The sequence below is a fragment of the Scyliorhinus torazame genome, chromosome 2 (assembly GCF_047496885.1).
Source record: "Scyliorhinus torazame isolate Kashiwa2021f chromosome 2, sScyTor2.1, whole genome shotgun sequence".
NCBI classification, from domain to species: domain Eukaryota; kingdom Metazoa; phylum Chordata; class Chondrichthyes; order Carcharhiniformes; family Scyliorhinidae; genus Scyliorhinus; species Scyliorhinus torazame.
The window spans coordinates 318,789,750-318,802,103 of record NC_092708.1 but is presented as its reverse complement, the minus strand read 5'-3'; the positions used below and the strand labels follow the sequence as shown (position 1 = coordinate 318,802,103).

Below are 12,354 nucleotides of genomic sequence, written 5' to 3'. Positions count from 1 at the left end.
TTGATTGGCTCCCCATCCACAAACATTCACTCCTTCTATCACCGGCTCACAGTAGCAGCAATGTGTATCAGATACAAGATGCACGATAGGAACTCATCAAGGCTCACTAAGCAGCACCTTCCAAACCCAAAACAGCTACCATCTGGAAGGACAAGGGCAGCAGATACATGGGAATACCACCACCTGGAGGTGCCCCTCCAAGTCACTCACCATCCTGACTTAAAATATATCGCTGTTCCTTCACTGACGCTTGTTCAAAATCCTGGAACTCCCTCCCTAACAGCACTGTAGGTGTACCAAGGCCACAAGGACTGCTATGGTTCAAGAAGACAGCTCACCACCACCTTCTCAAGAATATAATGTGGAGATGCTGGCGTTGGACTGGGGTGGGCACTGTAAAAAGTCTTACAACACCAGGTTAAAAGTCCAACTGATTTGTTTGAAATCACTAGCTTTTGGAGCGAAGCTCCTTCATCAGGGGAGTCAACCTTCTTACTGTTCTCAAGAATAGTTAGGGATGGGCAATAAATACTTGCCGAGCCAACGATGCCCACATCCCATAAATGAATTTTAAAAATTTACAGTCTTGGAAGTTCAAAACATCAGAATTCTTTACATGAGTGAGACTAATATTTTGAACAAACTAACCTTTGGTTCCAGAATCAGTGGAACAATTAAAATTTGGGATAAACAACAGGCCAGAATTATCATGCAGATAGCTCATCCAAATACTGGGAGACGAGGTGATTCCCGAGATATGGAGGTAGGAGACCATGAAGGATCTGACAACACGGATGATAACTTGCTTGACCAGGAGCCAATGTAGGTCAGCGAGCATAGGAGTGCTAGGTCAATGGGATTTGGTGCAAGTTAAGACATTGGCAGCAGAGTTTTTGGGTGACTTCAAGTTTACGGAAGGGAGAATAGAACATACAACAGTACAGCACAGAACAGGCCATTCGGCCCTCGATGTTGTGCCAGGTGTTGTCCGAAACCAAGATCAAACTATCCCACTCCCTGTCATTCTGGTGTGCTCCATGTGCCTATCCAATAACCGCTTGAAAGTTCTTAAAGTGTCCGACTCCACTATCACAGCAGCCAGTCCATTCCACACCCTAACCACTCTGAGTAAAGAACCTACCTCGGACATCCCTCCTATATCTCCCACCCTGAACCTTATAGTTATGCCCCCTTGTAACAGCTACATCCACCTGAGGAAATAGTCTCTGAACGTCACTCTATCTAACCCCTTCTTCATTTTATAAACCTCTATTAAGTAGCCTCTCATCCTCCTCCGCTCCAAAGAGAAAAGCCCTAGCTCCCTCAACCTTTCCTCATAAGACCCATCCTCCAAACCAGGCAGCATCCTGGTAAATCTCCTTTGCACCCTTTCCAATGCTTCCACATCCTTCCTATAATGAGGTGACCAGAACTGCACACAATACTCCAAATGTGGTCTTACCAGGGTCATGTACAGTTGCAGCATAACCCCACGGCTCTTAAACTCAAGCCCCCCATTAATAAACGCTAACACACTATAGGCCTTCTTCACGGCTCTATCCACTTGAGTGGCAACCTTCAGAGATCTGTGGACACGAACACCAAGATCTCGCTGTTCCTCCACATTCCTCAGAACCCTGCCGTTGACCCTGTAATCCGCATTCAAATTTTCCCTACCAAAATGAATCACCTCGCACTTATAAATGTGAGAGACCAGCAAGAAAAGAAACGTGTTGGAATAGTCACGTCTAAAGGACACAAAGGTATGAAGGAGAGTTTCTGCAGCAGCTGAGCTGAAGCAGGGGTGAAGTCGGGCGATGTTACAGAGGTGGAGAGAGGCTGTCTTAGTCATGGAACAAATGAGATTGGGAGCTTATCTCGGGATCAAATGTGACCACAGTTGTGCACAGACTGGTTTAATCTTAGGGTGTTAACAGGGAGACAGATGGAGTTGATAGTTTAGGAAGGGAGTTTGGATTGAGGACAGAAACCAATGGTTTCAGTCTTCCCAATATTTAATGGAAACAAAATTTTTGCTCTTCTAGTACTGGATGTCAGACAAGCAGTCCAAAAATGTAACAACATTGGAGATGTCGAGAGAGGTGGTAGTGAGGTAGAGCTGGATGTAGTCAATGCATATGTGAAAACAAACTCTGTACTTTTGTATTAGGAGAGGCAGCACGGTTTTGTGAAGGGGAGGTCGTGTCTCACTAACTTGATAGAGTTTTTCGAGGAGGTCACAAAGATGATTGATGCAGGTAGGACAGTGGATGTTGTCTATATAGACTTCAGTAAGGCCTTTGACAAGGTCCCCCATGGCAGACTGGTACAAAAGGTGAAGTCACACAGGATCAGAGGTGAGCTGGCAAGATGGATACAGAACTGGCCAGGTCATAGAAGGCAGAGAGTAGCAATGGAAGGGTGCTTTTCTGATTGGAGAGCTGTGACTGGTGGTGTTCCGCAGGGACCGGTGCTGGGACCTTTGCTGTTTGTAGTATATATAAATGATTTGGAGGAAAATGTAACTGGTCTGATTAGTAAGTTTTCGGACAACACAAAAGGTTGGTGGATTTGCGGATAGTGATGAGGACTGTCAGAGGATACAGCAGGATTTAGATCATTTGGAGACTTGGGTGGAGATGGCAGATGGAGTTTAATCCGGACAAATGTGAGGTAATGCATTTTGGAAGGTCTAATACAGGTAAGGAATATACAGTGAATGATAGAATCTTCAAGAATATTGACAGTCAGAGAGATCTTGGTGTACAGGTCCACAGGTCACTGAAAGGGGCAACACAGGTGGAGAAGGTAGTCAAGAATGCATACGGCATGTTTGCCTTCATTGGCCGGTTGCAGCTATATAGAACCTTAGTTAGGCCACACTTGGGAGAACAGTGTTCATTTCTGGTCGCCACACTACCATAGGATGTGGAGGCTTTAGAGAGGGTGCAGAAGAGGTTTACCAGGATGTTGCCTGGTATGGAGAGCATTAGCTATGAGGAGAGGTTGAATAAACTCAGTTTGTTCTCACTGGAATGACAGAGGTTGAGGGGTGACCTGATAGAGGTCTACAAAATTATGAGGGGCATAGACAGAATGGATAGTCAGAGACTTTTTCCCAGGGTAGAGGGGTCAATTACTAGGGGCATAGGTTTGAGGTGCGAGGGGCAAAGTTTATAGGAGATGTACGAGGTAAGTTTTTTAAATTTTTATTTATTTATTTTTACACAGAGGGTAGTGGGTGCCTGGAACTCACTGCCGGAGGTGGTGGTGGAAGCAGGGACGATAGTGACGTTTAAGGGGCATCTTGACAAATACATGAATAGGATGGGAATAGAGGGATATGGACCCAGGAAGTGTAGAAGATTTTAGTTTAGATGGGCAGCATGGTCGGCACAGGCTTGGAGGGCCAAAGGGCCTGTTCCTGTGCTGTACTTTTTTGTTCTTTGATAGATACATGAATAGGATGGGAATAGAGGGGTACGGATCCATGAAGTGTAGAAGATTTTAGTTTAGACGGGCAGCATGGTCGGCGCAGGCTTGGGAGGGCCGAAGGGCCTGTTCCTGTGCTGTACTTTTCTTTGTTCAGATTGTGTCTCCGACAGAAGGCATGCAGATGAGAAACAGGAGGGGGCTAAGGATAAAGCGTCTGGTGACACCAGAAATAACTACGAAGGAGTAGGGAAGAGAAACAATTTCATATGATATTCTGGATACGATTACATAAGAATCAAACCAGGAGAGAGCAGTCTCACCCAGCTGGACAAGAGTGGGGACGTTGAGGAGGAGGATGGGATGGTCAGCTGTGCTAAAGGTTGCAGACAGGCCAAGAAGGATGAGGAAGGAAAGTTTACCTTTGTCACAGTCACATACGATATAATTTGTGATGTGGAGATGCCGGCGTTGGACTGGGGTGAGCACAGTATGAAGTCTTACAACACCAGGTTAAAGTCCAACAGGTTTGTTTCGATGTCACTAGCTTTCGGAGCGCTGCTCCTTCCTCAGGTGAATGCAGAGGTCTGTTCCAGAAACACATATATTGACAAATTCAAAGATGCCAAACAATGCTAGGAATGCGAGCATTAGCGGGTGATTAAATCTTTACAGATCCAGAGATGGGGTAACCCCAGGTTAAAGAGGTGTAAATTGTATCAAGCCAGGACAGTTGGTAGGATTTTGCAGGCCAGATGGTGGGGGATGAATGTAATGCGACATGAATCCCAGGTCCCGGGTGAGGCCGCACTCATGTGGGCAGAACTTGGCTATAAGTTTCTGCTCGGCGATTCTGCGTTGTCACGGGTCCTGACGGCCGCCTTGGAGAACGCTTACCCGGAGATCAGAGGCAGAATGCCCTTGACTGCTGAAATGTTTCCCGACTGGAAGGGAACATTCTGGCACGTCTTGCAGAGATTGCCATGACAGGGTTGTGTGGTGTCGTGGTCACTGTTCTGAAGACTGGGTAGTTTGCTGCAAACAATGGTTTGTTTGAGGTTGCGCGGTTGTTTGAACGCAAGTAGTGGGGGTGTGGGGATGACCTTGGCAAGATGTTCATCGTCATCAATGACGTGTTGAAGGCTGTGAAGAAGATGTTGTAGTTTCTCCGCTCCGGGGAAGTACTGGGCGACGAAGGGTATTCTGTCGCTGGTGTCCCATGTTTGTCTTCTGAGGAGGTCGGTCCGGTTTTTCACTGTGGCGCGTTGGAACTGTCGATCGATGAGTCGAGTGCCATATCCTGTTCGTACGAGGGCATCTTTCAACGTCTGTAGATGTCGGTTACGCTCCTCCTCGTCTGAGCAGATCCTGTGTATACGGAGCGCTTGTCCATAGGGGATGGCTTCTTTAAAGTTTTTTTTAGGGTGGAAGCTGGAGAAGTGGAGCATCATGAGGTTATCCGTGGGTTTGAGGTAAAGCGACGTGCTGAGGTGACCGTCCTTGATGGAGACGAGTGTGTCCAAGAATGCAACTGATTTTGGAGAGTAGTCCATGGTGAGTCTGATGGTTGGATGGAACTTAATGTCATCGTGTAGTCGTTTCGGTGATTCTTCACCATGGGTCCAAAGGAAAAAAATGTCATCGATGTATCTGGTGTATAACATCGGTTGAAGGTCCTGTGCGGTGAGTAGGTCCTGTGCAAACTTGTGCATGAAGATGTTGGCGTATTGGGGTGCGAATTTGGTCCCCATGGCTGTTCCGTGCGTCTGGATGAAGAACTTGTTGTCGAAGGTGAAGACGTTGTGATCCAGAATGAAGCGGATGAGTTGCAGAATTGAGATATAATTTGTGACTTCGATAAGCCTCGTCCTGTATTGTGGCAGGGGCAGAAATCTGTTTGGTGGGATTCAAACATTTGGAAAAGAGGGGAATGAATTTGGGATGGTGGAGGGAGGAGGTCAAAGGTTGGATTTCTGAGAAGGCTGCTCAGAAATTGTCCTGTTAGGTAATGTACAAGGCTGGTTGTTGAAAATTTAACAGTACCAGATGTCAAAATGAAGTGGCCACAAACAAAACATTACAGGGAGTATTGGTCAAGTCTCATCAAGACTTGGTCAGTCACCAAGACTTAAATGAGTATTGTCTGGTTTACTTCATCTCTAAAGTACAAGTCACACTTTCACCTCATACACTCGACACTTAATTTATGGTTTTGAGTTCAACAATTTCAGACCATAACACCTGTCCTTTTTACTATGGTAGCTGGTGGTGGGGATCCTGTCTTCCCATTTACACCTCTCCTCTAGACACACATTTTGTCCCATTACTATCTCTCTTTGCCTTTCACCATCATCTCTTTTCTCATTTAACTTTTCCAACCTTCCATTTTATCACAGACCTCCCTGTTTGCTCTTACCCCACCCTTCTCTCCATTTCCACTGCCTGGCTTTAAAAACCTCTATCTCTAAGCACTCCAGTTCTTTCCAAGGGTCACCACCCTGAAATGTTAACTCTGCTCCTCTCTCCACAGATGTTGCCAGACTTGCTGAGCATTTCTGGTACTTCCTGTTTTATTTTAGAACTCTTTATTTTGACCCAATTTATGTCAGTTTTAATTTCAGAGCTGAAGTCTCAAAACAGTTCATCTTGTACCCAATCTAAAAATGAGGGTAGCAATAACCAAAAAAAAAATGTAAAAAGTGTTGAGGATGTCAGAAAATACTAAAAACCATGATCAATTTCTTAAAAATTTGCTTCAAATAATCCACTTACCCTCCAGAGCCATAAGACCTTTTTTGATGATTTTTGGAATCGTAATAACGTTGTAACACCATACTACTCCTAGTTTTCAAGTACCCAGTCTCAATTTCTATATAATTTTCCAGGTATGAAATGAAAATGCCTTTGATCATCTTAGCCAGAAAGGTCTGTTTATCAGTTCCAAGGTCGAATTCTGCTAACTTGCTTGCTAAATTTGTGGTCCTGTGGGGCAGAAACACACAAGAAATATTACATTTTATTACCTGCTCCCAAACCCCGACCAATAGTACTCTGCCAACTGCTGGAGCGCATTTTTATTAGATAATAGACCGAGTTGATTTGACTTTCAGGTATCCCCTCCATTTGTGACTTTAACCCAGCTTGACATGCTTGAGAGTTGAGCTGAGATTTAAATAATACTGCCATGCTTGTTTTAATTTAAAACTATATTCCATAATTCAAGGCACAGTATATTAGTGCACCGACATGCTGTGCCACTATGCGGCTCTGGGTAATCTGTTAAAAGTAAGTCTTGCGAGTTTCTGGTGTTTGGGTTTTGTTCTCCAATATACGGATCACATACCAAGGAAAATTAAAAGAAATTCAGGCAAAATGTGCAAATACAAAAGCAGTTTACTAGCTTTCATGTTATGAAACAACAGCTTGAAGTGCAGTCATCAACCTGAATGAAGGGGATTAATACTCAAAGTTTGTAACTGCAGTACAAGTGCTGATATTGACATAATTCCCCAACAAGTAGCAATGGCCATTGTTACAAGACATCTGCAGTCAAGGAAGGCTGTTTCCTTTCAGTCAGCCCTCCACAAGGACCTGTATGTCCCTCATTGCAATATCCAACTGTTTCTTAAATAAGTATTACGTTTTTATCTTCTCAATTCTATCAGGAAGTCCCATTCCATAAAATGGTCACTATGTATGGAGACAATCTTTGATTTCAGTTTTCCTTTCCCTGGTTGAACCACTTTCCCCGTTTTCTTATGCCTGCAATTTAATTTGAATTAACTTTTCAGCTTCAATTTTGCTGAAAAAGAGAGACATGCTGTCAAAGCTTTTCATCTTGCACTCAGGACAGACACAAGAATGCTAAATTTCAAAGGGAGCAACAATTTATGCTCCATGAGAAAAGGCTGTTGATTGATTGGATGAGCTTACTCCAATTGGTTGAGAGTTTGCCATTGAGAATGCACCAGGAAACTATTGTTTCCCACCCTTATCTTTAATTTAAAAAAGTCACATTGCCTGAACAGGTTCCTTTTGCCTGCAGAGGAGCAGGTCCCAGCTTCTATTAAAAATAATGGAACTGCATTGCAAACCCAACTGATAATCTTAACTTGATTGTTAGTGTAATTCTTAGCACATTCGGATTGTTCAGCAAGTGCAGTCACGGAATCACATCTAACATTAGACATTAATGGGCGGCACCGCGACACAGTGGTTAGCACTGCTGCCTCACAGCACCAGGGACCCGGGTTTGATTTCGACCTCTGGTCACTGGGTGGAGTTTGCACTTCTTCCCGTGTCTGCGTGGGTTTCTGACGGATGCTCCAGTTTTTTCCCCACAGTCGAAAGATGTGCAGGCTAGGTGGATTGGCTATGTTAAATTACCCCTAGGTGGGATTGCATGGATAGTGCAGGGGAGTGAGTCCGTGTAAAGTGCTCTTTCAGAGGGTCGGGGCAGACATGATGGGCCGAATGGCCTTCCTCTGCACTGTAGAGATTCTATGATTATATTTGAAGTTTAGTAAGTGTGGGCTGGTTGAGTACAGAGAGATGCGCTGTTTGCTACAAACCACCTGCCATTGGGATGAATGGCCTACATTCCTGGCATCACACCAGCAGTGAAATTCCTTTTGCATTAGGCAGACCGTCCTTTTGGCTTAACAGCCGAATTCTGTTAGTGGAAAATACCACTTCAGTTGCGACTGCATAGTAGCAGCATGAAAGGGCTAGCTTCACCTGTTGCCCAAATGTTTGATATACTTAACCCTTCCATGGTAATAAGGGTAGACTGGATATTTCAAGTCCAAAAATGACAAAATTAGGCCCATTCATGACTACTCGGGACACAGAACGAATAAGAAGATCAGGATAGCCATAATCTCAAAGGATAGCTTTGTGGTGTCCTTTTTCAGCATCAAATTTACACTGTGAACAAATAGCTTGGTAAGTACTTTATGTCAACAGCAGTTAAGTCGTTGGCACACTTAAGTTCTTCAGGTTCAACTTTAGAATTTGAGCACAAAAGAATGAAGGCTGCTTTAATACTGAGCAAGTGCGGCACTTTCAGAGGTGCTTCGGTCTTTTGGAAGAAACATTAACCGAGGCACTACTGGCCTTCTCAGGTGAAGGGTAAAGATCCCATGGCATTATTTCAAAGAAGTGTCAAAGAAGTTGTCCCCAGTGCCCTAGATAACATTTAGTTCTCAATCAACATCACAAAAACAGATCATCTGGTAATTATCACACTGCTATTTGAGAGAGCTTGCTGTGTGCAAATTTTCTGATGTGTTCCCTAAATTACAACAATGACTACGCTTCAAAACTAGTTCAATAACTGTAAACGGGATATCCTGTAGCAACAAAAGGCTAGATACATTTTGAAGTTGAGTTACTTCCTACAATATAGCTGAGACAAGTTTACAAATACTATGCAATACTGTACTTTGGAAAACGAGATAAAAATATCTCCGGATTTAAGTAATTGATCTCAACATATACAGCACAATCATGCCACTGGTAAAACTTCATTTTAAGCCAAAACGAGGATGGAAAATCTTTTGCAGGCTGTTAATCTATGATCCCAAGAAAAAAAGTATCTCTTTACATTTGAGGATTATTAGTTCACCTCTTCCCCACCCCCATACAAATTCCAATATGCACCATGGGAAGCAATACAGTAAAGTCCGGCCTAGCGATACTTCAGTGTTCCCATTTTTACTTACTGATGCTTGTACTATGTAAAGCGCATCATCCCCCATCACCTAAGCTATATTTTGTTTATCGATGTTCGAAATGTCCGAATCTCTGTACTGATTCTTTGATAGTGTAAATTAACCGATCCCATATTCGAGCTTTGCTCAAAGGGTGTACCTAAGATATCAGCTTCATTATTAATTAATTTTGAAAAAGATCTTTTATTTTACAATGGCTGTTAATCAGATTTGTCTTGGTCGTGAGGCTTTGGAATATAACACAGGCTGGTATGGTAGGTGCCGATTCTCGGAATACTTTCAGAGGGAAGCAGACTAGTTCCTGCCAAGGACAGGAATCACACACTATTGAATGTAGGTGTCTTTATAAATCTTTATAATTCTTGGTTCATGTGACTTGGGTGGGAAATTGGAGAGGGATTTTTCACGATGTATTTTACCCTTGTTAGCCCTGGATTCTTCTAGTTTTCATTTGACCGGGATTTTTAAATGGGTAAAGAATAAATTTGCCAATGCTGAAATTCGGAAACATAAAGCAAAGATGTGGAGTATACACGTTTAACAGCTTCAGCGAAGAGAAACACAGGTTATTTTAGAGTACTCAAACTGCCCAAACGAATGCTGGAACCTATCTAATTGAGTCCCATTCAAAAGCATGTTTCTCCATTGCGATTTTGCCATTTGCGAGGTTTCATGGGAATGTAATATCTTAATTAGTTGAGTCAATGACTGACACTTAAAAACATTTTTGAAAATGAGCCATGAATACTTTTTTTAGGCACAATACTTGAAACACAAGTATGAGCTTCTTCTAACTAAAAAGGTGTATAATGTGGTAACGTCTTACCTTGTATATAGGTCATACAGATTCTTTAAGTATTGTTCTGCATCAGACCTTTTGCATTCTTCTAAACGATCTCGGATAAAACCCTAAACAGATATGCAAAAGACAATTATTTCCAAATCTAGAATTTTGGATATGTAATCTACGACCAGCAAATGACAATAAACTGAGTCCAACATCAGTGAAAGTGCACAGCAAATAATCACCTCTGCAGGTGATAACACATGATGTGGAGATGCCGGCGTTGAACTGGGGTGAGCACAGTAAGAAGTTTTACAACACCAGGTTAAAGTCCAACAGGTTTGTTTCGATGTCACTAGCTTTCGGAGCGCTGCTCCTTCCTCAGGTGAATGAAGAGGTATGTTCCAGAAACATACATATACATATATATACATATATATACATATATATATATATATATATTATGTACACACACACACACACACACAGACAGATTCAAAGATGCCAGGCAATGCTTGGAATGCGAGCATTAGCAGGTAATAAATCTTTACAGATCCAGAGATGGGGTAACCCCAGGTTAAAGAGGTGTGAATTGTGTCAAGCCAGGACAGTTGGTAGGATTTTGCAGGCCAGATGGTGGGGGATGAACGTAATGCGGCATGAATCCCAGGTCCCGGTTGAGGCCGCACTCAGTAAACTACTCAGCCTTCAGAACAGTGACCACGACACCACACAACCCTGCCATGGCAATCTCTGCAAGACGTGCCAGATCATCGACATGGATACCACCATTACACGTGAGAACACCACCCACCAGGTACGCAGTACATACTCGTGCGACTCGGCCAACGTTGTCTACCTCATACGCTGCAGGAAAGGATGTCCCGAAGCGTGGTACATTGGCGAGACCATGCAGACGCTGCGACAACGAATGAACGGACATCGTGCGACAATCACCAGGCAGGAATGTTCCCTTCCAGTCGGGGAACACTTCAGCAGTCAAGGGCATTCAGCCTCTGATCTCCAGGTAAACGTTCTCCAAGGCGGCCTTCAGGACGCGCGACAACGCAGAACCACCGAGCAGACACTTATAGCCAAGTTCCGCCCACATGAGTGCGGCCTCAACCGGGACCTGGGATTCATATCGCATTACATTCATCCCCCACCACCTGGCCTGTGAAATCCTACCAACTGTCCTGGCTTGACACAATTCACACCTCTTTAACCTGGGGTTACCCCATCTCTGGATCTGTAAAGATTTAATCACCTGCTAATGCTCGCATTCCAAGCATTGCCTGGCATCTTTGAATCTGTCTATATACATGTTTCTGGAACAGACCTCTTCATTCACCTGAGGAAGGAGCAGCGCTCCGAAAGCTAGTGATTTGAAACAAACCTGTGGACTTTAACCTGGTGTTGTAAAACTTCTTACGGTGATAACACAAACAGTGGTAAAATGCTCAATGTTTTAATTTACTTTTGAGAAACAAATTAGTTAAATGTCTTACTAAGTAACAGTGCTGATGCAAAAGGAACATTTCAGGTTAATTAAAGACTGGCAATGTGTCACAAAAGATAATTGGTTTGAGTGTCATCAAGATTTCTAAACCGAATATCTAAATCGTCAAATGTTTACTATTGTTAAAATGTGTGTTTTTGTTTGGAAATAGGAGACAAACATACTTATGTTACAGGCACGAAGCATAACAAAGTCAAGACAATGCCACGAAATAGGAGCCATTCTTCAGTCCACAACACAAACTTCATTTGTTGCTTCTGACTACATCTCTCTGCCTGCCCTCAAGGACGAAACAGATATTTTGCAACCCTGGCATCCCATTTGACTCTGACCCAGTATTTGTTCCATTATCAGGAATATTGACATCCACTTCTGTAACAATGTTTGTCTGTCTTCATTCCTCCCTCAGCTCATCAGCTGCTGAAACCCTCATCCATGCCTTTGCAATCTTTAAAAATGAATTTTCCTACACATTGCTGGCCAGCCTCCCATCTTCCACCCTTTATAAACTTGAGGTCATCTAAACTTCTCCTTTTTCACATTTATCATCAAATTTACACCCACCAACAAATAATCAACAGAAACAAATACAATGGCAATCCCCTGGCCAACAATCCCTTTATCCCCCCACCCCAAAACAGCCCACAACATTTTAAATACAAACACCAAAGAAAAAGAATCAGGAATCCACCGTCAACCCATACATAATCACCAATAACGTATGTATTCCAAACGCCTCCCCCACCAATGTTCGATGACATCCAATTCTTGAAAATGCATGATCAACAAAGCCCATGAGTTGGACAATCCTTCCATCCTTCCCCTCAACTCAAACTTCACTGTCTCTTGAGTGTCAAGAACTCCAGCAGGTGCTGAGGCACAGGGTG

The 12,354-nt window shown here is 43.4% G+C and overlaps 1 protein-coding gene across 3 annotated transcripts in view; it reads right to left on the bottom strand.

The window, feature by feature from the left end:
* exoc5 (exocyst complex component 5) overlaps positions 1–12,354 on the bottom strand; it is a 95,237-nt gene that overhangs the window by 23,589 nt on the left and 59,294 nt on the right. For all 3 annotated transcript variants that reach the window (XM_072489531.1, XM_072489535.1, XM_072489540.1), the window contains 2 exons: positions 9,991–10,073; positions 6,205–6,414 (listed from right to left, as the gene is read on the bottom strand). In XM_072489531.1, coding sequence (XP_072345632.1) covers positions 6,205–6,414; positions 9,991–10,073 — 293 coding nt within the window. The remainder of the gene's footprint in view (positions 1–6,204; positions 6,415–9,990; positions 10,074–12,354) is intronic.